The sequence below is a fragment of the Amblyomma americanum genome, chromosome 5 (assembly GCF_052857255.1).
Source record: "Amblyomma americanum isolate KBUSLIRL-KWMA chromosome 5, ASM5285725v1, whole genome shotgun sequence".
In the NCBI taxonomy this organism is placed as follows: domain Eukaryota; kingdom Metazoa; phylum Arthropoda; class Arachnida; order Ixodida; family Ixodidae; genus Amblyomma; species Amblyomma americanum.
The window spans coordinates 75,948,855-75,976,732 of NC_135501.1; the positions used below are offsets into that span (position 1 = coordinate 75,948,855).

The window sequence follows — 27,878 nt, forward strand, 5'->3', positions numbered from 1 at the left end:
GGCAAGAGCAAGGCCAAGCGGGCACTTTTGAACACCCAGCAACAGATCACATCTTTCTTCAAGCGCTGACAAGGACACCTCCCTCGGCCGACCGACATTCGCCATTTTTACTCACTGCCAGTGCAAGGTGCCCAGCAAGGGAATATTTTTTTAACAAATGTCAAGCTCTATTTTTATCTGAACAAAAATTCCAAAGGGCATTCACCCAACTCACCTTTTCATTCTTTGCGCAAGTCGTGCGACAAGTGTTTGTGGAGAACACTGCTGTGAATTGCCTTTCATCATGCCGAGTTTGTTTTCTAAAGCGTCCAGGGCTTATGATGGTATGTTTTTCAGGAATGCATGTGCTACACATTTTAGAGTGCAGGAACTCATTTTTATTCCTCAGCATATCTGACATCCCACGCACTAAGCTTCATAGAAAAACCAGTCTATGGACAGAAAAACAGTTCCTGAAATGACAGAAAGTGACGCATGAACACGTTCCTATATAAAGCTGTGCAAATTCACAAAACCAGTTTTGTACTCTCGTCTCGCTCAGCATAATGATTATCATCAATGTGCAAATCAATTTCATTCGTGTAACTTTTTTTTATGCATGTTGCGCATCTCTAGAGCACATTTTAGTGACCTTGTTTCTGCCACTGTGAGTGCATGTTATCAGCAATTACATAATCACCTACACAGCCATCTGCTCATGTTGCTAGTTAAACAAAAATTCGTTGCCTACACATCACCCTTACTCTACGTCGACCCTCATCCTGTGAGCATACACTTGTAGTCTACATTGTAGTTAGGCAAGCAAAGCATCTTTATGTTAGTGAGGCAAGCAAATTTACCGCAACCCAGCACAGTTAGTAGTATGTTACAGTTATCTTACTAGTTATTAAATGGCCGACTGCGTCAACAATCGCCATTTCGTTTCATTTCTTTCCGCCTACAGCCAGGAAACAAGAGTACTAGAAGTGTTCTGAAGAGAAAATGAAAGTACGCCAATTCAGACAACGGTACTAGAGCCAGTTAGAAACTGCAGCAACTCAGTGACAAGTGTCTTGCAGAATAAGTGTCCTTGGCACGCCACGTGTGCAATGGAAGGCTCCTGCATCCAACACGAGGGTGCTATACTTGTGTAAAAATCGCAATAAAGCCTGCTTCTACAGTGAACTGTGTGGCCTGACCTTAAGGTACCGCCATCTAGGGAAGAACTGTGTCCTTTTGTGGCCTGCCTCTTTACACAGTGCATGCAGTTCTTACAACATGTATACTGATGAAACTGTGCCTTGGGCCTCTGAAATAAACTTCAAGATCTCCATCTGGAACTCTGGTCATTTTTCTGCATGCAAAGTTGGTTGCTAAGGTAACAGCTTGACAAGCTATCACACGGGTTCAGTATTACACAACACAGGAACGTTAAAAGCAGCCACCCAGATGGAGCTAGGTTCACTCAAAGGTGTCAGGTACGAGGGAACGGAGTCACAATGTTGCTACAGAGGAAAACAAAGGAAAGGGGGAGCTCGGGAAGCCTCGCCAGCAGCCCTGCATCGACTCAGTTTCAAAAGAAATCTTCATCGGTTTCCAAAAATTCAGTGTTTGTGAGCTCACACTGCATCATAGAAACTTTTGTGTCTTTATTCTGTGCTGTGTCATGCGAACATTTATGATTTCGACAATAGCCCCTTTTCTTAACAAGCATTCCTTCCAGCAAAAGTCTAACAAAAGCAAGAGGCAGGAAGAATGCCAGGATCTGTGAAAGCTAATTCACTCTAACTACAGCTGAGAAGAAAGAAAAAAGCCACAAGACCGCAGCAACTGGCGAGATTCGAGCAATGAAAGAGAAGGAGGGGGATTCAGAGCTTGGCTGTAGACGGTGCGCCCCGTCAATCTTTGCAGACAGCCAGGGCGTCGTTGCGCTCCTCGACCAGCTCCTTGCCCGTGGCCTCGATCTTCTGCCGGGCAAAGTCCGACAGGCTGAGGCCTTCCACGATGCGCCAGCGCCGCTGGGCGTCCACCTGCACGGGGTAGCTGAAGACCACGTCCGATGGAGAGCCGTAGGATGCATTGCTCATCACTGCCATGGACACCCACTCGCCCTGCAACAGCAACACTCTCTTCCTTCAGCCATGGCCTACACTCCACACACCAGAAAAAGTACACAGTCGTGGAAAATCGCCACAACTAAAAAAAAAGCATGTTGGGTCCACTGCTACTGTGATGGGTTGGGGCAGCACAGAAGAATGTGAAGTACATAGCAGCACTTGCATTGCACAGTACATCATAAGAGTTTCCCTAGCATCTGACTGAGGTGTGGTGTAGTGTAACATTGAGATCCTCGACTAAGGAGGTCGAGGCCACAAAGTTCTTTTCACCCTGCTCTTGTACTGAATTCCACTTGTCGGATATGCAATACCTCGAACAAATGCTGCTGGAAATGAGTGTACCCAATGCCTAGCTGAGAACGACCTATGAGAAGTAGCAATTCGTGCAGCATGTACTCTGCCATATGTTCCTAAGCCTAATAGATTAGGCTAATTCTATGGCACTTTCCCTTAGTAAGAGTAGCTTTGTGGGCTTGATTTCTGTTGCTTATTTCAGAACAAAGGGTGCGTCTGCATTACTCAAATTTACCAGTTACAATAATAAGCTCCCATATTATTTATTACAATGCAAAACTGAACTACTTTTTAAATGCACCTGACAAATTTTCCTTGTGCTGAGAACGAGCCAAGCCGGAGTACCACTGCACCTTCCACTTGTAGTTGCAGATAGGAAACGTGATGATATAACACGTTTTTTTTTTTAAGGGGTGAATTGCAGGTGGTCATACGGCTGAAATTATTCAGGGACCTATTTTTGTGCTTGTCTTCTGAACCACCGCGCGGCAGCCATGTTTCGATGGAGGCTAAACACAAAAGGCCCCCATGTGCTGTGCGATGTCAGTGCATGCTATAAAATCCCCAGGTGGTTGAAATTAATCCAGAGCCTACCACTACAGCACTTTTCTCTATTTCTTTCACTCCCTCCTTCAACCCTTCCCTCATGGCACAGTTCAGGTATCTATGGAGATGCCAGACAGATACTGCACCATTTCCTTTCCTCAAAAACCAATTTTCCAATTTTTACAATTTTTCATGAATTGCTGCTCACAAAAATTAAGTGATTTACAGTAGCCTGCGTTTTATAAAAGTCTGTTACAACGTGTGCCAGTATGTACAAAACTGATGCTCCATCCAAAGCCATCTGAAACGGGTGCTCGTGATGGAATCACTGTTGCGGACTCGTTTCTGCAGCAGCCTACGTGAGCTACAGTGATTAAAAGACTGCAACGTCATTCCTCCATGCCAGATTCACATGGGAGGGCTTCATGTGGGGGGTGGAGTTGACAATGCAGTCGGCCAGCGGAAGCCTGCCGCACCCTTGTTGTGGAGCGATGAGGGGCGCCAGTCTGGCCCCTGCCGCCACAGCTAGGTTCAATTAGCTTATCTGGCCCATTGCTTTGTTGGCCTTTGTTGGCAGCGGCCAATGGCTGACCCCATGCAGAGGCAGGGAGCAAAAGCTTCCTCACCCCAACACTAGACCTGCTCGGGCACCCAGAAACGTTTTTCTGCCACACATGGATATTCCACCCTTGAGAGGAGTGGCACTCTCCCTCACGTGAATTCTGTTTTAGGTACACGCGCTGAGCACTGCCGACATGGCTGGTTATGGCACATCGGCCAGATGCTATGTCGACCTCGCCAAAGCGCATTCGTTTCCTTCGAAGCCCGCATAGGCTTCAGGCGGGTACCGGGGCAATAATGACGCAGAGGACAGAGAAGCACATTCCGCATATTTAGCAGTTTTTTTGTCACTCAAGCTGATACGAGCCTCAACAAAATTGCGGGCACGCAACGGCAATTCCAACATGAGTACAGTCGTTTATCTGGCTTCGCCACATGACATATGAGCACAGTGCCACTACATGACTGCACCACATCACAGCAGCGTCTTGTACAAAAAAAAAAGATAAACAGGAATGCCAGACCGAAGGCTATCACAGCTTTCATAGAAGTACAAGAGTCAAACCTGGATATATCGAACTCTAAGGGAATCCAAAATAGTTCGATATATCGATAATTTAATACATAAAGAACGTCAGCAGATAATCCTATCTGTTACCTAGAAGCCTTCTCTTGGAATCCACTCTATCCCCCTTTCCAACTCGACCAGCTGTGTTTCCATAGAGGTGAAACGCTAAGACGCCCATGTGCTATGCAATGTCAGTGCATGTTAAGCATCCCCAGGTGGTCAAATTATTCCAGGGCCCTCCACTACAGCACCTTTGTCCCTTTCTTCTCTCAACCCCTCCTTTATCCCTTCCCTTAAGGCGGAACCGCATGGCGCGCGGTGGACGCCCGCGTTGCCGTCAACGCGCGAGCACCCGCACGTAAAAAGGGGAGCGGCGCCTTCGCGGCGCGTTTTCCGGGTTGCCAGACAACGTAACTCCCAACGACATGAATTGTCCATGCTACCGCATATGTAATATGCCCTTAAACTTACACAACACTGCAATAGAAATAATCTAAGTGTAATTACACAACAACATTTTTTTTTTCCGAAGTATATTTATCAAGCTTAATTTCAAGCAGGAAGAGAGTGTGCGAAACTGCGACTATGTACTTTCTGCATGCCAAGAGGCCGGTGCTTGTTTACAACTCGACATAGAAAATGGAGTGTCGGGCGCTTACTACAGAGCAGAAGAGGCGGTCGCGTATATCCCACAGGACGCGACGCCTCTCCACTTCCGTGATAAGGGCCTCGTTGAAGACCGCTTTCTCCATTTTCGATGAACACGATGCGCGCACGAAACAGTAGCACGTGTTTTTCACGTGCGCGCCGGTTCTGCAGAGCGAAAAAAAAAATGTGCCGAAGAGGTTCCGTCGAGATGCGCAGAGAGTAGGGCCATCTAGTGGCAAAACCAAAAACCAAAAATGCCACGTGACCAAATACCACGTGACTTACTTGAAATCTGATTGGCGGACACGCCCCGGACGCGCCGCGCGAGGCGTTTTTTTCTCCTCCGAGCAGCAGCACGCGGCGGCGCGATTTCGTGACGGATCATACTGGGCACGCGTCAAAATGACGCGTGCGTCCCACCATCCGCGCGTCAATCGCGCCTGAAATCGCGCCATGCGGTTCCGCCTTTAGTAGGTGCCCTTCAGGTGTCCTCCGATATGTGAGACAGATACTGCACCATTTCCTTTCTCCGAAACCCAATTTATTTTTACCGCTTCCTTACCCTCAAGGACGAGCGGTTATCTTGCCTTCGCATTACATGCCCTGCCCAAGCCCATTTCTTCCTGTTGACTTCGAGTAGGATATGTTATTAACCCACGGTTGTTTCCCTCACCAACTCTGCCCGCTGTCTCTAAACGTTACATCTATGGTGTCTTTCCGTGGCTCGCGTAGCAGGGGGCAGCAGAAGGTTAGGTGGGCAGAAGAGATTAAGAAGTTTGCAAGGATAGCGTGGGCGCAGCTGGCAAAGGAAAGGCTTAATTGGAGAGGCCTTTGCCCTGCAGTGGGTGTAGTCTGGCTGATGATGATGACCCTAGAAGCAAAACTACGGTGCATCCGCGACAGTGGTGGGTTTCTGTAGTAAACAGCCAGCATGCTGGCAGCCCACCGCTCAAGAGACGCTGCTAGTCCTAACCTGCCTCACATCGAAGGCTCAGCCTATCATGAGCTGTCTAATCCTGCTACCAGTACATCATAAATAGAATAATTGCTCATTACAATTAAATTGCAGTTTGTTTCCGGAATGCCTTTGACAGCGAAGCATGCCAGGCGAGGGCTACCGCTAGGCTTTGATTAGGCTGGCTTCACTGCATGACAGCGATGTGGCGCCAAAAAGGAGTATAGCTGACCAGAGGTTGCCCCTCAGCACACCCCACGGTCACCTCGCCATGCAGTTTCATAAAGCTAGTGATGCTGGCAAGTGCCCATGGTCATGCAGCCAACCCGTCTCCGCATGCGAAAAGTGAATGAAGCGCCACTTTCAGAGACGTGGTGCATTGTTCGATATGTCAAACGGGCGACGAAGTATGAGTTCGATGTATACAGCAATACTTTTATACGTTCGATATAGGCAATAATTTGAAATATCCAGGTTCAATACGTTTGGTCAATGGAAACCACGTGACACTTTTGTTCTCCACTGCTACAAACAGTCAAACCAGATAGCAGAAACTAAACTGCAGAGCCCCTCAGAAGGACAGAGTGTTCGCAGAGGGCTGTGTACAGTGAGGAGGTTGGAGACCGGGAGAACACCAAAGGTCTTGCCAACCCTCTCAAGGCGCAGTCCGCACTGCAACGCCTGACATAGTTTAGTGAGCCGTGCTTGCACGTGTTGCACTGAAGATGGGCGTGACGCTGGCATCAAAGTTTTGTCCCGCCGATGCCAGCATATCCACCCCAAACAGTGGAGCAATGGCCTTGAGGTGGAGCATTTGCCTTGCTTTCGGGAGGTGCAGGGTCAACCTCACACCTCTCTCAAAAGAAAATCTACCCATGAGCGACCGAAATCCGCCTTGTGCGCTGAAGCCCATTGCGGCCCTTTTTTTCGTGTACTCAAGGTGGGATCAAAGACTCACTTCCCAGGAATTTCACCCAAAAGAAGCCGAGCATCAGGCCAGGGGAAAGCATTTACCCACTGTATCACCAGCCGGTACCCGGCGGAACTCTGGATTCAACCCTGCACCTCCCGCACGCAAGACAGACGCTCAAAAGACTAGGCCATCGCTGTGGTCACCAGAAAAGCCCCTTAAAATGGCCCTGCTTGAGGCGGGAAAAGTTGTGCGAAAGTTTCATGCAGCTCTCAACAGAGTGGGCAACGTGTGGTGATTTCAATTTGCCGCAGTGAGTAGCTAAGAAGCTGCTGTGCATCATTAAGCATCGGCACCCGAGGACGTATATACTGTGGCGTCATCTCTCGACAGCATCCACATGACAATTGAAGGGGAATCACATGTGCCACTCCACTGCTTTGTGACGAGTCTCATGCCATTTATCGATTTAGCGTTTATGGATTTCTGGTCCCATTTACAGTACATCTGAATCAATAAATAAACTTTTTCAGCGACAAAGCACTTCACCGAGTGAAGGAGACATCGCAGAATAATGCAGAGAGTTTTGTCCGACAGTAAAACACTGCAGCTACCAACATTCCACAATTGTCATTCAGTTCATGTGCTGCCACGTTTATGAACATCACTGAAGCAGCGATGCCAACAATCAAAGGATTCTGACTATTTCTACAGTCGAAACCCGCTTCAACGAAATTCACGGAACCTGCAAAAAATTTTGTTGTAGCGGAAGCTTCGTTATTGTGAAATCGGGCCACAACATTGACAGATTGGAGTGGAGAGTTCATGAACAATGTTTATTTTTTAAAAATTTGTCAGTTTTGGTTTTGTGCAATTTCGAAATCGGCCTTGTGGCAATTTTCTTGGCACTCCGAAAATCTAGAAATAGCGTAATAAACGCACCCGCTACATTTGCTATCGAAACTAATATTTTTTTCTGAACATATTTTAAAAGTGCCCTTGCTTTCGTTGTGCGAGAACCCGTACTTAGACCGTGCTGCCTGGAGGCATTTCAGCATGGATTATGCGTACGTGCGCCGATGTCACTGCGTGTTGAGTAGCGGTCATATGCACGTCGAAATCGATACTTTAGGCAACATGCCAGAAATGCAGTTGCTCTGATCCTTCGAAGACGTTTTACATTTTGCAACGCGCGACACGAACATACCGTCGAAGTGACGTTCTGTGGCTGTGGCTGTGTTCGGTCACGCAGTGGCTGTGTTCGGTCAGTGCTGGAGTGCACCAGACGGAAAAAAAAAAAGAAAAATGTCATCACGATGCTTGCCTGCGGCATGAAAGTGAGACTCGAGTGGCCTAGCCAGCGTCGGGCTTCTTGCAACGACGTGCCGCCCACTGGCGGGTTGCTTGTTTGGTGAACGCTAAGCCTAACATGCTCTGCAAAGAAGCCTCGAAAAAAGCGCTCTGGTACCAGCCACCGGCTATCATATAATGTTTAATATTTTCACCGATTTCCGTTGACACGATTGCTTCCCACTTAAATGAACACTTTATAACTCATTTCCGCTATGCCTTCGTCAGTGAAGCGAGCGAAAAAATTGAAAGCCGCCTTGCACCAACGACCTCAGTTCGCAAGTGCGAAGTGCGGGCAGTCGGCAAAACTATCGCAGGCAGTCGTGCACCACACCGCATCTTTATGTGCTTATGACTGCACATTAATTCCAATTCTCCACGGAATGTTAGCTGCATTATTGAATGTGCAAACTGTCTTTGGCAGCCGCAAAAAAAAAATGGCCACTTACACATTAAAAGTTTCGTTGAAGCAGAACCTCGGTCCTAAAATTGTTCATTGAGGGGGAAAATAATTGCATTGCCTTGTATGGCGTTCGTTGCAGCAGGGTTTGACTGTACATGGAATGTGTGGAGCTGTACAGTATGCCAAGTCATACCGATGCCAGTCAGTTTTGGTTTGTTTTGGCGGATGTCGCACCATTCAACTGCTCCCTTGAACTGTTTCGGAGTAGATGAGTACGGTAGTGGAAAGCAATCTTCAAACACTTCAACTGTAGAGGCGTATTTCAGCCAGCTCCTTCGGCACCAGTTGTGGTGGCAGTTTAGCATCAACTTCATGAACAAAATCTTGCTCCCTGAACTGCAGGCCAGTATAAACTCAGTTTTTTGCCCATTCTTAGCGTAAATAACCACGGTTCTCAAAGCTTCCCATCTTTTGGATCATAATAGGAGCTTGCATTGAGCACGGTCGTATAGTTCTGGCACTGAGGTACTAATAAGGCACCTTGACACAAGCATAAATAATGTGCCGGTGTTACCATGACAATATGTAATCAGAATGTGCACCTCAGGAAATTGCCAAAATAGAAAAATAAACAGAACAATACAGCCTGTGTGTAACAACAATAATAATGGAAAACAATTCTTAAAAAATAGGCAGTGATTGCCATGACTACCAATTTACTCATAATTTGCAAACTTTTTTTCCTAAAATCAAGGCTTCAAAAGGGGGGTGCGTAAATTATGTGGAGATTTTGTGAGCTGTCCTAAAAAGCTCTACAAAGGTCATAATGCACAGTGCACATGGTATGTTGCCACATATAATTCGACCCCGCAACTTGGGCCATCACTGGCCAAAACAAAGTTGACTCCAAATATAAATAATCACTCGCTGCGTTGGCTCAGTGGTTATGTCACTCATTTGCTGACCCGAAAGATGCAGGTTCGATCCCGGCCACAGCGTTCGCATTCGATGAAGGCGAAATTCTAGAGGCCCACTTACTGTGCGATGCCAGTGCACATTAAAGAACCCCAGGTGGTCGAAATTTCCCCAGCCCTGCACTAGTACGTCCCTCACAGCACGAATCGATGTGGGACGTTAAACCCCATAAACCACAAGCATCTTTATCTAGTTGGAGTCGCTGTAGTGAAATCGGACTTCAAAACCATGGCTGACATCGTCGCGGCCATTGTCCTCACTGACATCGCAAATAGCATCATCCTCGAGGAGTACTCACCTCGGCGGTGCCCTGCCACCAGTCGTGCACGTGGTCAGCCGCTGCCTTGGCAGCCGACATGGCGCTCGACAGCTTGCGTGCCGCAATCACAGCAGCACCACGCTTCTGCACAGTCTGCAAGAGGGGGACACGCAAATGTTTACCGAGAAGGAAAGCACAAACGATGACTGCGTGCTTCGGAGAGGAAAAAAAACACGTGTTGAGCTATATGACCATGACAACCAGTGTGCTACAGGAGGGACCACTTTGTGTACGGTGAAATCCCACAGAAACACTGCACCATTTCCCTATAACTTATAGTTACAGGGTTTTGAAGTTGTCACTTCAGAAATGCGAAGAAAAGTTTGTATTCTTGTTTCTGAAGTGGCAGCTTCAACACCCTATAATTAAGTCCTAGATAGGCAAGATGACACTTTTATCCTTATCGCATTCTTTTATGCCAAGAGAACCTGTTACATACATTTCAGCAAGTTTCGTGCAGAAAAATTTTTTTGAAAGCTCTTCATGAAAAACTTGCACAACAATTTACATAAGTGCCCAAGGAATTGTTTTATGTGAAATTAAATGACATATTTAGAAACGGCACATAAAAATCCATGTTCCCTGAAAATTTCATAATTGTTACTAAATTAATAAAATTTTGTTTTGAAGACCAGGCTCCCCCTCAAGTGCATGTGTGTCCTTTTGGACATGCCCGCATCGTCTGAGTAAGAATCAAGGTTGTCAGGTGCAAAGCGTGCGATAAGTCTTCACAGCTGACGAATGTGCCAAAGGCACAGACCCTTACAGTCCTATTACCAAGCTTTGGGCATCTGTAATTTCGATAAACGTGGCATGCTGCATTTTAGCACAGATGGTGCGTCGCATTCGGCACAAATTTTGTGCGAGACATCAATGCGGGCTGGCCTGGCCTGGCAGGCTGCCAAGACTGCGCAGACTCTCGTGCCAGCTTCGCCTGTACTACCCCAGATGGGCCAGCCCACGGCACTATGATCTTCGTCATATCTGTGTCCAGCTATGCGTTCTCTATGTGAAAGCCGGGTGGCACCCGCATTACGTACGCGCTCCGATGCACGCTTCGGCATGCACTCCAATCAACCACCCGCGCCCGCGGTACAGTTTTTCCTCAGGTTCGTTTCCAGCCAGAAATAAAATTTTGTACGATTGAAAGTGCGGCAAAATTTACTTGGTTACATTGAAGCTGAAAATTCACCGTTTTATGGATGCGAAGTTATGAAAACTGGAATACTTTGTTACAATGAGGTTTAATTGTACCACAAACTCCACTGACAAATTGGACCACTTAACAACATAGTATTTCATTTGTATTCACGCATATGCACATCTCAAGTATGTTTTATTTATTTATTTATTCATATTGCCTCACAAGCTCCAAGAACGAAGTATTGTGGGGGGGGGGGGGGGGGGTACATAGATAGAGGCTTAAATCTGAGGACCCGACAACAACCTTTGCTGACACTGCCCCTGTGAAGTAAAATTAGGAGTCATAGCGAAATGAGAAGATGAGGCACTAGAATGACATACAGTGAGGAATTCGCCCTGGAAGTAGGCCTCGTCCTTGATGGCCTCAGTGACCTTAACACTCTGGCCGTTCAGGTTCACCGAGGCATGGCTGGCATCTGGGAACTGTGTCGATGAGTGGTTGCCCCAGATGATGACGTTGCGGACGTCCGCGGCAGACACCTTCAGCTTCTGGGCAATCTGCAGTGGCGGAAAGTAACGCTCATCATCGGCTGCGTTGAGGAGTAAACGACGGAGCACTAACACTGCTGCTTGCGAAGACCTTGGGCATCAGGTCATTTCTGCAGGTAGTTTTCCTTTCTCTTGTAAGAATTTCATTACACTGATTTCAAGAATGCGATTATTTTTACACCAGGCCAGTTAAGTTTGAAAGATAGAAAAAAACAACCTACCCCTTCAGAAAAAAATTTGGAAAAAAAAAAAGGATCATTCATACTGATGCATAGGTATGCATTGCAAGGCTTTTCAGACAGGTGAACTGGTCTCATGACAGCACTTGAGAGCCTGGTCTTCAAATCTCATGGCTATGCTTCTGTGAATGTGGTTTCTTGGCTTGAAGCCAATTTGAAGCGAATAGTAATTTTCTTTGAATAATTTCGAGGCAAATATTTTGAATAGATTTAGCACACCGAAGAGGCTGAATGGTAAAACAGACACTTTCAAAACCATGTTTTCTAACATACACGGCCATTACATAAAAAAAAGAGAGCACTTAGGCTTTAAACTCAACTTCAAAGTTTTATAGCACAGTGCTCCGAATGCACGAGAAACAATGTTTACCTGCATGGTAATACATAAATACCATTTTTAATCTACTGTATTGAGTGCTTATTTTCTACTAATAATAGATGGTAAAGGACATAACTAGGGGATTCCGGAATGCGGGGGGAAGAGGGGGCAGAGCTTTCCTATAGATAGATAGATAAAGAGGAGGAGGGAAAGACAGAGATGTTAACCAGAAAGGGGTTCCGGTTGGCTGCCCTGCACTGGGGAAGAGGGATTAGGGGACTAAAAGGAGGGAGAGAGAAGGGAAAAAAGGCATAACACACACACACAACACTGTCACAATTTGTCACTCAATCCAGTCGCTCTCAAGTAGGCAAAGAGTGCCTTGTATGCCTTGAGGGCAGTCGACTGCTGTGGCCACGGACCGAGGATCTTTTGCTCTGTTAATGGGCGAGGATCGAGGCGGTCCAGGGCACAACACAGTGTATGTCTTGCACTCTCAAATGCAGGACACTCACAGAGAAGATGAGCGATGTTTCCTCACAACCAGAGCTTTCACAGGCAGGGCTGTCGGCCATCCCCATCCGGAAAGCATAGTGGTTGGTAAAAGCAACACCGATCCATAAACGGCAGAACAATGTTGCGTCGCGACGTGCTAAGTTACGTGGAAGACGAAGGTGCAGTTCAGGGTCCAGTGCCTTGAGGCAAAGGTTGCAAAACTGTCCCGTGTTCCACGCTAAAAGTGTGAGCTCCAGCGCCAAAGGGCGAAGCCCACACGCTGCGTCAGGTCTCGATATTGGGATCCTCACTGGAAGTCCGTCGTCGTGAGCCGAACGCGCAGCCGCATCGACCTGGTGATTACTGTTAATACCACAGTGTCCTGGCAGCCATTTAAAAATGATGTCATGACCTTTGGAAACGGTGCCGTGGTACAGTAGACGGATCTCAGCAACAAGTTGTTCCTGCGACCCACGGCGTAGCGCAGCTTGCATGGCTTGAAGGGCTGCTTTAGAGTCGGTGAAAACAATTCAGTCATGTGGAGGTTCTTGAATGATGAACTCTACCGCAGCCCGTAAGGCTGCGGGTTCCGCACCAGTTGAAGATGTTGGATGGGTCGTCTTCACTTTCATGAAGATGGATCTGGCCGGTATCACCACCGACCCCGCAGAACTGGTCGAGTGAACAGATCCATCTGTGTAAACATGTATGCGGTGACTGTGGTAAGAATGCAGGTGATTCAATGTCAGTTGTTTGAGAGCGGATAGTGATACACCAGCTTCCTTCATAATTCCAGCAATATAGAGGTGAACCCGAGGTTCATGAAGACTCCATAAGAGTGAGCACGGACTTGACGCAGGGGTGAACTCCGATGGAAGATATGCGCGATGAGCTTCAATGACTTTGGCAAATGCAGTACGCGGCCTAATTATTGGGAGTGTTACGAGGGGATGACAGGGAACCCGTGTGAGGTGCCGAAAATGTGTTATCATGGTGTCAACAGCAATGTACGTAGTAAGAGGATGTTCCCGGGCAACAAGAACAGTTGCTGCTGTTGATGCACATTTAGGCAGTCCAAGGCAGATACGGAGAGCTTGCGCTTGCACACTTTGAAGAGTCTTGATATTTGTCTTTCTAATGGAACTGAATATCGGAAGACTGTACCGCATGTAGTCCAGAAATAGGGAGCGGTACAGTTGTAGCACCGAGCACACTGATGCGCCCGAGGACTTTCCCCCCGAGGGAGGAGAGGACGTGGACAATCGCAATTAGTCTCTCTCATGTCGTAGACATGTGGACTCCACGAGAGGTTCCTGTCGATGACAACACCAAGGAATCTGGCTTCTCTCATAGAAAATGGCTTCACCATTAATGCGAATGGTGTAGCGTGACATTATTTTGCGTGTGAACGCCACAAAGTGAACACTTTTCAGTCGAAATGTTCAGGCCCTGCAATCGAAGATAAGATGTCAATATCGATGCCGCCTTTTGAAGTCTTGCATGAACTTGAGGACGGGTCACCCCTGATGCCCAAATACAGATATCATCTGCATATACAGAGATCTGAGCAGATTGAGGCAATACGTCGACCAGGCCGATGAGAGCCTTCCTAGGTTAGTATAAATGCGTGTAAGGGCCGCTCTTTTTTTTTTTCCAGATTCGAGGGCCAATTTTCGCGGTGCGGCCCATGTATGGGATGTGTGAAAAAATTGTTTTTTTAAGTAAATACATTTTCAGTAATGAGCGGCATTTATTCTACGTTCAATCATGACTCACGAAGTCTTCAGACTCCAAGCTGGTGCTGTGCTCTAGTGCATGCTCATCCCACAAGATGTCGCGCTGCATGTCAGTTGTCAGCGCATAGCCATTGTTCCACACTTCCATTACATAGCAGAGCAACTCTTCTTCCAGTTCAGGAAACTTGTGTGGCTTGCCTCGGAAAGTACACTGTTTGCGTTCTTTTATGCGTCCATTTGGTTGCACCATCGTCGAACGCACTTCTCAGTACGTCGAATTTCCTGCCCGCCAGACGCTTGCTGTGTTCGAGAGCAAACTCCTGGCCGTGTAGCTATCAAGGTGCTTTCACATCATGCTAAAATTGCAATGCTCAGCGGGAGCACACGAAAGCCACAACAACACTGAACTGCCACGCTACCACAACTCCCGTGCCTTTGACAGCCACAAAAACCTGCAGCTGGTGATACCAAATGAAGATATGAGTAGCGGTAGCTCATGGCATAGGATAAAGTTGATGATGATGATGATGGCAACACGCAGCCTCGGGCGCCATCCGTGGGCGGCACCTGGATGCTCCTGTGGGCATGCATGCATGTGCACGTGGGTGCGGCCCTTACAAGGATCTTTTTTTTTTTTAATATTCCCTTCAGGAAAACAGGTTGAGCCCTGTACATGGACCTTACACGCCTTTATATGGTATCGTGGTATTATGGAGTGGGCACAGCTCCCTACTTCCTGTCCTGTTTACATTTTTTAAAATGTAAGTGCCTTTTACACAGGCTGAGCTGCCCCAAAAGATACTCTATATATCTTTCATTGCCAAACAGTTAGTTTGAGCAGTTTGAAACTTCGAAACTTTTCAAACAGCAAAAAAAAAGGAATGTTATGTCAGTGCTCATGTCACTTGGAGACGTCCTTACTACACCCTGTCATTGAAAATTCCCAATGCGGCAGCACTGCACAGCACGTTACGCACCTGTCCCTTGGCCCTGTTGTGGTCGAGGCGGGTCATGGCGGTGAAGTTCTCCTTGGGGATAGAGGGGGCATACTTGGAGCAGATGAAGGCATTGGTGTTGGCGGGGTTGCCCACCACCAGCACCTTAACCGACTTCTTGGCAAACTGGTCGAGGGCGCGGCCCTGGCTCTTGAAGATCTTGACGTTGGCGGCCAGCAGGTCCTTGCGTTCCATGCCCTCCTTGCGGGGCATAGAGCCCACCAAGAAGGCCACGTCAATGCCCGCAAAGGCCACCTTCTCATCATCCGTGGCCACCACATCTGCACACATGCACCCATCCTAAAACAAGGCAACAACTGTCATGCCTCCCCCAGGCTTCTGCTGCAAAGCGGCTGCTCTCAGTGGGGTGTTGAATGTCCCCTGTGGGCCAGGCTCGTCCGGGCAACATTTTCCATTGAGCACCAGGCAACTTTCGCTTATGAGGGCTCAGAACACTAGCAGCCTGCCTGTACTGTAAAAACCTCATTGATGCATTCCCATTTTTTAGAAATCACAGGCATTAAATATGACCACTGAATTGCACTACTCTATCTCCTGGTTAATGCGTTCCTGGGTAACAATTTCCTGGCTAGTACGTTTAAAATTTTGTCAAATTGTTGTCATATATTACCTTTAGAGACCAACCGCAAGTGTGGAAATATACAAATGGGTTGAACATGGGTGCACGTCACCTGCAGTGGTGGCTTCTCTGCGGCGTCTAAGTGCAAAGGGGCAAAGCGTGTGTGCATGCATGCAAGCACTCACACACAGACACACGCATACAAAAATGCGGAGCACTAACATACAAGCAGGCCATGCCTGAAGGGATGTGACATGAAGAGGAGAAACACAGTAGCTTCTTCACGGTGCCTAAGGTCAACAAGGCGAAGCATCAGAACTACAGCAATGCACTTGCATACAAGCAGGGCAGGTCTGGGGAATGCAGCGTGAAAAGCAAAAATGCTGCGGCCTGGCAGCTTCCCAGCAGTGCAAAGCTGCAAGGGGGCGAAGTATCCTAAAATGACAAGAAAACGATTGCAGCTACTTCCTTCATTGCCGCCGCCAAACTGCATGAGTTGCAAAATTTTTTCCACAGTTAAGACCATGCAAATGTGGGCTGAATTCTGCAAGTACTAGACAAAAAGCCATTCAGAAGTTATGCCAGAAATACTAATCAACAGTTTTATAAAGTGAAACTGTCAAACACCTCAATAGCTCATTCAGGAGTTAAGATTTTAAAAATTGGGCGGTTTGGATTGTACATTTTTCTGGACATTTTTTTTTGCATTTTTTAAACACACAGTTATCAATGAGGTTTCACTGCCTATGCCTATAAAAGCCTGAAAGCAGCCATCTAAAACTTGCCCGTCTTTTTGCCAGTTCTCTGCAAGGTATTGCTATTTGATGCACATTTGTGGGGAAAAGGTCTCTCCCACCGACCCACTATTTGGAGCAGCACAGATGAGAAAAGGTATGGCATGAGAAGCTGTGACACTACCATCACTGTCATCATCAGCCTAACTGCACCCACTGCAAGACAAAGACCTCTCCCATTAACCCTGTCCTGTGCTACTGCGCCCACCTTATTCCCGCAAACTTCTCAACCTCATCCGCCCACCTGACTTTCTGCCGCCTCCTGCTACGTTTGCCTTTTCTTGGAATTTATTCCGTTACCCTTAAGGACCAGCAGTTACCTCCCCTTCGCATTACATGCCCTGCCAAAGCTTATTTATTCCTCTTGATTTCGACTAAGAAGTCATTAACCCGCGTTTATTCCCTGACCCAATCAGCCCGCTCCCAGTCTCTTAACGTTACATTTATCATTTTTCTTTCCATGCCTCGCTGCATTGTCCTTAAAGGGACACTGAGGAGAAATTGAAGTTGGCTTGTATCGTTAGAATACCACCTCCTGATCACAAAAACGCCACTCTTACTGAAAACAAAGCTCTTGTAAGGTAGAAAAAAAGCAAGAACCAAAATACAGGTATCGCTGCCACAGGCCAATCTCGCAAGTACAAGCGTGGTGACGTCATAGGACAAGAGACGCCACCTTGGAGGAACTTTCCTTCCTACATGGATGCCACGAATCTCTGAGGCTGACAAAGGGAGGTTGCGCGGTTCAATATTGAAGTACATTTTGTATTGAAACCGATAGTGCACTTTTATCACGCAATGCAGACAGACAAAAGACAACCTGAATGTTGGAAGCGAAGAAAACGGATGCTTGGTGGTGCCACAGGCGGCCAGGAGAGCTTCAGTTTTTTATGCGCTTCGCATCTATGAACTTTGCGTGCCCCGTGGTTTTGTTATTGACGCGCCTCGATTTACAAGCGCCGAACAGCAGAGGAACTGAAAGTGCTGCTTCAAGTGCTAGTTAACTTTTGAAGGAGCCTGTTAAGGCTGCTCAGATGATCACTAGGGGCGATGAAAAACTATGATGGCACGATGGTCGTACAAGGCAGTTAGCAGTGTAAAGAGCACTTGTGTCTTCGTTTTTTTGCCCAGCAAAACGTTCCCGGCTGTGCCAGTCAGCTTTGAACTACTTAACGGAAATCGTTTATTAGGCGTGTTTATACTCTGGCATAACGCACGCATGCGCTGCACGGTGACGTCACGTCGGCCAAAGTGAGACCCTCTATAGTTCAACTGCGTTTGACCGCCGACGCGTTCGGTGGCTTCGGCGCACTCTGACCGCACTGGCGGAGACTTGGAGCACGTCTCTATTTCGCGCTGAGTGCGCCAGCCGCCACCGGCCTGGCCATACCGGTTCGGCTCCATGGCGAGGCGCGCATTGTGACCTCATGTGGCTCCTCGGAGCACTGCCACGGCGAAATCGCAAGTTCGTGGTCAGTAAAGCTGTCGCTTTAAAAGAGATTTGGAACCTGCAGAGACCGTGACTCCGCTCTCCTCCAACTCGTTTGTTTGCGGCTCCATCCAATAGCTTCGGCAGTTGGGCAGAGCTGTTCTCTTTGAGCTCTCGGCTAATTTAATCCATTCACAGTACAGATCTGAAGGTACATGCAAGTGGGCGAGAGAACCCGATCAGGTGGACCCCGTGAAACCCGTTGAAGCGTCGTGCATCGGTTTTACTTTCAAGCCGCAAACTTTAAACGCGAGCGCCCTTGAGCACCCATCTGTTTTTTGTGGCAAAAAAAAAATAAATACTTAACGTGGCCCTTGCAACCGTGAGAAACATCCTCGATGCTGCTTGCTGCACCGTGCAACAGCGCCTTTCAAGGAATCACAATTCATTGGCCCCAAAGCCCCCGGTCAGCCTCCGATGGGCGCAAGGCGCCGACCTTGTCCTGGCCCCTCGCGACTCCCTGCACTGGGGGTATAATATCTAATTAGCAACGGCTGCTCACAGAGGAAGGGGGAAACGAACCGCCGGCGCCTAACCTAACCGTGCTCCCTCAAAAGCATCGCACGCTCTGCGGGGCTGAGGTCGCCGAAATGCAGGCCAGAGTTTTTGCAAGAACTTCGTTGGCGGGTTCGGGAGCGGGATCCATCATAACACTGGTAAGACGCCGGTGCAAACGGAAACGAAGCAACGGTAGCGGCCCCCGATAGATGACTTCAACGTGCGGTGGCGGTAGCATTCATTTCGGCTGCTGCTAGACCGCACCGCTAGCTTTTAGAAATCACGGAGTCTGCGTTTACGCCACGTTTCACGTCACTCCGACCCGTGACGTCATAAGAGTCTCCGTGACGTCATAAGAGTGTGCAGAGTTTGAATCTGAGGGCGGGAAAAGCTTTTTCAACTTCGAATCCAAATTTCTTTGAAATAAATGCATCTTTCGCTCCCGGACAAGGGCAACAAAGCCATGAAATGCCGAACTATCAGATTTTGCTAAAAAAAAAAAACTGACAGAGTTGTCCTCACTGTCACTTAAGCTGAACCCCTTTCGTTACGCTCTACATTTCTGCCCCAGAGGTGAGTACCGATAAGATATAGCTATTGTATACTTTTCTCCAGAGGGACATCGGTAAACTGCCATTCATGAGAAGTGACGAGCAAACTGCCACCTCCGCAGCCAGCACTTCCTGCGTTACATGTATGGTGCAGCTGCAGCAACAAGGCAAAGGCACCTTTGCATGCCAACATTCCAAATGCAAAGGCCCAGTAATCAGCAGATTGCAGCAAGAGGCCGAAGTGAAGGAGGCAGACTGGGGAAAAACACACCTTGCAAACGCTTCACACATCACACTTGTGCTACGCAGAGGAAACATGGTTTGTGTCAGCAAGGATATGACTGCAGTGCACCTGTCTTGTTTGAAGTTTGAGTGCAATGGTGCAACGTAAAAATAAGTCTAAGAGTACGGTTACAAAGAACAAAAGAAGTTTCAAATTACAGGACCTCAGGATGTCATTAATTTCAGCATGCACCCAGGAGTATGAGCGGACTAATGTGAACAACCTGGTACACATTTGTCCACACACCTGTCTACAACGGTCAAGTAGCGTGCTCTGTTGTGCACTTGTGACAATCGCTGCTGCCTGGCGGGCTCGACACAGCTTTTAAACAACAAATTATGAGACCACTGCAGCACCCGCTTTGGATGACTGTGTAAGCACTGACGCCTCCTCGTTCCTCTTTCCCTGAATTAAGTTCCATCAATGGCCATTTTCAGTCTTCAAACTTGGTGCTACGCTTTGCTCCATCCATACTGCTGTGTTTTCAAACTTGGCGCCACTTTTTCTCCAGCCCCACCCACTTTTTGGACATTTTTGGCTCTAACTAAATAACTAATTATTGCATATGCATCTAATGATTTCCCCTATGAGACTTTTTTATGCTCTATCTAATGCACCATTCTTTTTCTTATAACTCAGTTCATTCAAACGTTATCATGATGACAAGCTCGTGGTGACCTGAAACCGCAAACATAGCCATACAATGCTCACGCATTAATAAGGAGTTAAACACGGTATATGGGAATGAGCAAGCACAATGAGGTCAAGTCTCAAGCTCTAAGCCACTTGTAAATAACATAAGTATACTCCCCGATGCCCCATTCAGGCGCTCTATACAGGTGGGTGGATGACTGTACAGCTCTTCTATAGACACATACCAATAAGTTCACATAAGCAAATTTTTTATCATTAATATAACTTCAGCTTGCTGCTAAACAAAAAAAAAATGTACTACTCAAATCACTAACTCCGGTTCCCATGCGCCTACTTTAGATTTCTTCGGAGACTAGACGCCTTGCTATTATAAGTTTACTTAGTGCCTTGATTTCCGGGAGCTAGCTACAGTATACTACAGTGCTGTTGCCACTTACCGCAGACAGTTTCTCATACAGCGATCTCTACAGTAAGAATAAAACGGGAGTGGAGAGGAGGGTTGTGGAGGCTCACCCTTGAGCAGGGGGAAAGCGCAGTCGACCAGCTCCATGACGACTCCGTTCAGGACGCCCATCATCATGGGAATGTCCAGCAGGTGAAGGATCACCGGCTGCAGGCAAAAGTCCACGGGTGACCGTTTACTCCCCAACACTCTACTGCCACACTCCAGACAGCCTCACAAGGTCACTTTCAACGCACTGCCACCAGAGGGGAATAGTACTGCACAGGGTGCCTTGATAAAATTAAAAATTAACGATAAACAAATAAATGCTGCAGTAAATCTTGCCTCATAAACATAACAGTTACCATGCATTGGAATTAACATTTCAATTCATAGGAATTAGCAGTAAGCTCCAACAGTCAACTCGAAGTTCTCGGCTGATTATTACTCTTCCGCATCTTTATAAAGCATGTTGACAATGCCTTTCTTCACTGTGTGGTGCACCACCAGCAACACTGACATACCACTGCTGCCTGCCAGTCACCCAGACCACAAGCTCACCTGGTCGGCGCCAAACACATGCCCCTTGGCGATGATAGGCACCAGGGAGTAGGCGATCTGGCCAGCAGCGCCAGTCACCAGCACTCGCACGGGCTCCTTGGACTGGAAACGAGAAAGAGCACGGCAAGTCAGTCCCCACAATTTGTTGGTCCAACCTTCAACTGAGCACTCTACACCCTTCAGAAGTGTATGATACTTGCATTCACAATATCATATATCTACATGCAGGGAAGGCACCAGGATATTCGTACTGGGGTGGGCAAGAAGGACGGAGGGGCGGGGGGAATAAATATTATGAATGAAAACTATTAATATAAATTAAATAAATGATGAATAAACAGGACACAGAAAACTCTTCAGGTGGCTGTCACCACACTTCAGCCAGCGCTTGGCACTGTTTATGTTCACAGCACTAAGCTGTAAAAAGAATGTCAAAGTGCACTATTGATGCTACCAAAAAAGGTTTAAATATTTTTATCATTCGTAAAAACTGCTCTGGCAGCTTGAAAAGTAAAGATGTCTATGCTGAATGCTGCCCAAGAATAAATAGTAAAATGAATTAACAAAAGAAAAACCCTATAATTCAAATAGCGCCACAACTCCTTAGTGTACTGTGCTCTGTATATATGTTGTACATCACGCCAGGCATTATGACGACAGGACTGTTTTGTATTCAGAAGCAAACTTTGAATACAGTCTGAGTAAGTTCCTCATTCAAAGGCATCGGTGGTCTTAGCAATCTTTATTCCCATATGTGATTATCAGTGATAAGCGTTTACAGATCAAAAGCAATTTCCAGCAGCTAAACAGGAAAATCAAAATGACAGCATCAAATGCTGCAGCTTATCAGCTACGGGCACTGATGTCACCAACGTTTAATACGGAAAAGAGTCACCAGCAGCCCAATGCCGTGAGCCAAAAACACTCATTTTTTCACCATTACTTTCATCAGTGCATAAACACATAGGGCAGAATGCTGCCATCATAGCCATGAGACTCATAGCCATACCAGTGGAAACATCGTGGACGCCGACGTTGCCTTGGTGGACAATGTCCCTCAAGACTGCCACACGTGAGTTGTTCAAGCTGTTTAACTAAGGTATGAGACTGCGCTTGATAGCATTTGCAGCACGTGTTGACATCATCAGGAAGAGAGAGCGAAATGCCCCTGTTGCAGGGCTACAATGTCATAAACTTGGCAGTGTAAAAGCGCTAAAGTTGGAAGTTCTCTGCACTTGGTTCTATCACAAATATAGTCAAAATCAACATTCCGCTATCGCCATATATGGAAGAACTTTTTAAATGTAGCACATCAAAAATCAAGGCTTAGTTTGACCTTGAAAGCACAGGAATTGCTACAGTCGAATCCCAGCTCAAAGTGCCTGCATTTTCCTCCCAAACAGGTCTCCCATTTCAAATGGCACAATTTTTACCATCAAAATGACAGCATATTCTAAAATGGGAAGTTCATGGTCCAATTTGCCTCTCAGTAGTGACAACAAATTTGAATATGCATTTTATGCAAGCAGTCTAGCGTATCATGCTTTTAAGCATAGGGAGTGCCTTGGGAGCAGCCCAACAGACAATGACAGGCCTGTTTTCTGAACCTAGCAGCTAACCACCGAACATCAAAAGACAATGGGTGGAGTGAACGTTGGGAAGATGCTAGTTACTTGAACGTGTCCTCTGTCATTAGTTTTTTTGTTTTTTTTAACAGCCTCAAGAGCTCCGCGAGTGAGCCACTAAAGAAGGGGTGGGCATAAAAAAAGACACAACCAATTCATACACACCTTGGGCATTACACAGAGAAGCAAGGAGAAAGAAAAGAAACCTGAATAATGATAAAATCAAGGAAAAATAGTGACCTAAAGTGAAAGCTCTGGTACACTGATCTAAAGGCAAGATCCTTATTACTAGCACCCAATTATTACCGGCAATGCGCAGAAGCCGCAAAGGAACTGCCCAGTCACAATAGCACGTTTAGGCATTCCAACTCTTCCCTTGCATAGCAAAGAGAAGGAAGCAGGAAGGTTTGTCGCAATTAAAGGCCAAGCACACAAGTGGCACTTACCTGCATAATTATCAAAGATCCCTTCATTTTCATGAGGTAGCATACAAGAGGCATTTGACTACCGAAGCATGTTCCATATTAATCTGACCACGACTGCAGAAGCAACGTGAAATGTAATTTCACCTATGCCTGCACAATCCTTGCATTTTCGGGTTTGCATACAGTGGCCACCCACCTAACGGAAGAAATTCAGTAAGAAGAATGGGCTGCATGCTGTTGTGACATCGCTAGGTTCTGCCCTTGCAGAACGTGGGTGCTGTGGCACAGAACTGTAGCATTAACACAGGAGTTGATGCTACGGTGTCTGCTGTCTTAATGGTCACTCTCTGCCATTCAGACATCGAAGCTTAGGCAGACAGGATACAATGCTTCTATTCACCGCAGGCACCTTTTGTGAGCAAGAAAGCACAGCACCATCATACAGGCCGATTTTACGATCCGAGGTAAGGAAAGCTGGTTCCCTTTCAACTACTCTGGAACAGAATCTCAAAAGACAGAACGCCATCAAGACAGAGGAAGGGTGGGTCAGAATTGTGAGACTGCATTGTGACCACCAAAGTGTGATAAATGAAAGCTAAGCGGAAGCGCCAATACACTAGACGGTTTGGTATTTTTGTTCTCTGGTTACTATCATTAGCAGCATCAAGCTACTACAGGGGAACCTTAGTCTACACTTCCCTGAAAAAATGAAGCCTGCGAAGCCCAGAAAATGGATCATGGTTTCTCCACCCTTGCAACCAACTTGCTGCTCGTTTATAAAAGGCATGTCTATGCAAGTCCCCGACCACTGCACCCGAATAAATGGTTAGTGTGCTCGACTACAGGCATGTGTTGCCACACGTGACTCCCAGATGAAATTTGCAGAACTTAACCTGGTCTGGCTGGCTGCAAGACTGCAAGCAGCTGCAAATAATTAAATTGTTCAAGTAGCACGTCACCACAAAATGCATATTCATGGTTCCAAAGCTGACCGGTGTTTCTCTTTCAATTAGGGCTGGTGAGTCTAGAACACAGCAGCTACTTTAACCCTACAAAGAATGAAAGTCAACGTCTTGTCAAAAAAAAAAAGCTGGACGTAACAAATTCCTTCTACCTGTGGTTGGCTTGTACATGAAAAGCCTGCCTCGTGACAAATCTGCAGAGACAGCAATTAATCTCTGTGGATGAAACATGAGCGTGCTGGATTAATTGTGAAAATTTAAAAGGCACTTAGTCATGTTAAAAATGTTTCAAGAGCTGTAACAACTGCAGGAACAGAACCAAGCAATGAACTATACTGAAGAATTGAGAAACAAATTATATAAAACACAGACTTAGAAAACTAAGTTCTCCTGTGAAATACTTGGATGACTATTTTTCAAAATGTAGATAAAAAAATTAATTGACAAATAAAGAAACAAACTGAGGGAAACATAAGTAAATAAAAATTTAATAAAAACCTTCGATACAAGAGGTCTATTTCAAGACTGATGGCACTGACCCACGTTTGACTGACAGCTTTCATAATGTAAAAATCTTTGCATGACATCCGCAGGGGCCTGCACGCTGCTATGTACTTGTGGCCACTTAAGAGTAAAAATCTCAGTTCACAGGTCTTCCACCTGTCTAACCAGCACACTTCTGTAAATAATGAAGAAAAAAATGCTGTCATTAATTAATATTAAACTCAAAATCCCTGGGTGAAGGAAACTCACTACGTCGTGACAGCTACTGCCTGGCAGAACATACCAGCAAAAGCGTTGAATCTTTTTCGAAAAGAATATGTTCACAACCAGGCATAGAAGATTTTTTTCCCTCAACTTTCATTACCACTGACCTGAGATAACAGGCGTATCTTACCGGTACTCACCCACAGGGCAGAAACATGGAGGCTAACAGAAAGGGTTCAACTTAAACTGAGGACAATGTAGTGAGGTATGAAAAAGAAAATGATAGGTGTAACGTTAAGAGACCAGAAGCGGGCAGAGTGGGTGAGGGAACAAACGTGGGTTAATGACATCCTAATCGAAATCAAGAGGAAGAAATGGGCTTGGGCAGGGCATGTAATGCGAAGGCAAGATAACCGATGGTCCTTAAGGGTAACGGAGTGGATTCCAGGAGAAGGCAAGCGTAGCAGGGGGCGGCAGAAGGTTAGGTGGGCGGAAGAGATTAGGAAGTTTGCAGGCATAGGGTGGGCCAAACTGAAGGCACAGCGTACGGAGGACGGCACTAAGAAAGAGACAAACACAGCACTTGTCTCTTTCTTAGTCCCGTCCTTTATGCGCTTTGGCTTCAGTTTGAACCATGTACCGACTAGCCGAGACAAATACCTTACTACCATAGGGTGGGCGCAGCTGGCAAAGGACAGGGTTAATTGAAGAGACATGGAAGAAACCTTTGCCCTGCAGTGGGTGTAGTCAGGCTGATGATGATGAATTAATATCTATGCAAGTGGACACATTGCACCAGAACACATACCCTACAAAAAGAAAGCTCCTTAAGAGCATGCACAGTCTAACGCAATTTGAAGGCGTTCCCTTCATGCGTAACATACTCGGATTAAACTGCACTTACAGGATTTATTTTCGCAAGAACTTTGCAATGAATACATGAGCTTAGCTACACAAAGGATTCCCCTGCTGTGCATAATCTTGTTTGTTGCAGACTAAGTGCCCATCATGCCAGGAAAATATTATTGGTCCATTTCAGCCGGAACAAACGTCATAACCTTCAAATCGCGCTAGACTGTACGTATCTTCATCATCCACTTTCCTCAACGTTCACTAAACTTAGAGTAATGCTGGCGCGGTAAATTTCACCGCACATTTTTCCCCAGGCCACTCTGCCTACTATTCCGAATGCACCTAGAGTTTTATCACTGCTGGACTGCACTTGAGCGGTGAGCCACGACAAAAGGCACTCAATCTAACAGTAATGCACTCGAGATAGATATGGCCCCAGACATCTTGGAACTGAAGTGCACTCTCGCATGCAGAGTGATTTTGCATGGCAGTCAGTTGTATGATGGGCGTACCACGGTCGACTCCCTGGAATTAAGGACAGCCTACTTTAATGCCCTAAATTTCCTCTCCCTTAACCTTTCAGACTGCACAGTGTTACACATGACGTAAACAGCGCAACTCAAACTTTCAAATACAGATATCCTCAAACTCAATGCAGATCAGCGGCTGAAAGAGGTGTTCAAGTGACGTGATGGACGCCATTTTGGTGTACAGCACGCGGCTTCAGTGGTGCAGGCCAGAGCACATGGCAATAAGCACATGTGTACAGCCTTTGGCCGTACACTCACTACTGCACATTTATGTGTGACAAGCACAGTTTCATTTGTTTTCCAGCTAGTCTTCACTTTGGCATATAATATTCAAAAGTAATTCTGAAGTTTGGTGGAGAAATAGCAAAAATAAATAGGTGATTTTGTGCAAAAAGTTTGTTTCCTCTTGTATCGCTCACAACTGTACATTAAGTAATGAGGCTTCAATGCATACTACTTACAATTACAGGTCAGTAAAATTGCTTCCATGCCAAGTCAAAGATCATTTCCAAGCATAATCAGGAACACAATCTGACAATTACAATTTTGCATAAAACATTAGTAGCCGAGACAGAAGTAAGCCAAAAGTTTAGTCCATATCATCGTAATGTACGGTTGACAAGGCAAAGGCTTTTGTCAGTGTTCGTTAACTGTTGCTGTCTGGCTCTAGCCACACAGACCCCTGTCACAGCACACAGCAGGCTTCACATCTCATCCATCTGTGTCCCTGCTGTCCTCCACTACACCAATCACTTCGTACAAGCTGTGTCATTACAACAGATTACTGGCTGCTAGCCCTACGCACATCCTTAGCTGCATGAATCTAGTGATTTTAATTTCACTGTGTTCTTTAATCAATGCCGTTTTTGTATGATAATTTTGTAATTTTTTTTTTCACTAGCATCAGAATGCAAAGGCCACTTCATCCTACTTCAGACCCAATGTCTCATGCTCATGCCGTACAGCCAACGGGACCCCCAATTAAAAAAAAAAAAGTTCTTTTGATGGCCAACCAGAGGCAACAAGAGGCCTTCATGGCCTCGTGAAGACATATCCGCCATTTATTAAAAGGAATGCGAGCGTTTTTTATGTAGTACCACTTTTTATGTAGTACACGTGTTTTATGTAGTACCACTTCGTTCATTACAAAGCCAAAACGATTCCGCTCTAGTCAGAGACGCGGTGGCGCGAAAGCAAGCGGCCGTACGCCCTTCCTTCCTCCTTCAAGGACTGCGGACAATTTTACACGCGCCTTTGATAAAAGTCACCTCCCGCACTTCCTAGATCCAGCCGCGATGACACGATAGCGGCCGCTATAAATGCTGGCGCGAGCCGGTTAATGCGACGTCAGCTGTGGTGACAATACGCGATCGTACTGCCAAACCACCTTTACAGCAGGTACAGAACCCGGCGCCAAGTGGCGCACACCGCGTCTGACGCAGACACAACACATTGTGCAAGGGCGACTTCGTTCACATTCGCGAGATGGAAGCAGTCGCGCGAAGCCGGAATGAATAGCAGTGCTGCCTGCGGCTCAAGGTCAAAGTGGCTTCAATCACGCTGCTCGATTATCAAATCACGAGTAACTCGAGAAACTTGCGGCTTTTCATTACGAGAGTGCATCGTTCAGCCGCAAAGCACAAATTCGTCGTGGAGTCGACGCCGTGCTCACCATTGCGTCGGCGTTTGAAGCAGCGAGCGAAACAAGAGACCGGCCTTCGCACTCCCCTTCGAACGTCCGCAACGTAACACCGCCTACACCGCCGACCGAAACTTGAACACAGGAAAACGCCGCTCGGTGATACAAGGAGGCGCCGCTTGCA

At 46.6% G+C, this 27,878-nt stretch overlaps 3 protein-coding genes across 4 annotated transcripts in view; 2 read left to right on the forward strand and 1 right to left on the reverse strand.

The window, feature by feature from the left end:
• l(2)dtl (WD40 domain-containing protein denticleless) overlaps positions 1-829 on the forward strand; it is a 65,940-nt gene extending 65,111 nt beyond the window's left edge. Inside the window, exon 17 of the mRNA XM_077665043.1 lies at positions 1-829. Coding sequence (XP_077521169.1) covers positions 1-69 — 69 coding nt within the window. The 3' untranslated portion in view covers positions 70-829.
• Positions 355-27,861, reverse strand: Mdh1 (malate dehydrogenase 1). Its single transcript, XM_077665051.1, has 7 exons — positions 27,728-27,861; positions 20,954-21,055; positions 20,464-20,560; positions 15,084-15,382; positions 11,150-11,326; positions 9,605-9,718; positions 355-2,090 (listed from the first exon to the last, which is right to left on the reverse strand). Exons 1-7 carry the CDS (start codon positions 27,728-27,730, stop codon positions 1,878-1,880), a joined length of 1,005 nt encoding a protein of 334 aa, XP_077521177.1. The 5' UTR covers positions 27,731-27,861; the 3' UTR covers positions 355-1,877.
• Positions 23,375-27,878, forward strand: part of Afti (aftiphilin) — a 35,984-nt gene continuing 31,480 nt past the window's right edge. For both annotated transcript variants that reach the window (XM_077665044.1, XM_077665046.1), the window contains exon 1: positions 23,375-23,467. In XM_077665044.1, coding sequence (XP_077521170.1) covers positions 23,390-23,467 — 78 coding nt within the window. In that variant the 5' untranslated portion in view covers positions 23,375-23,389. The remainder of the gene's footprint in view (positions 23,468-27,878) is intronic.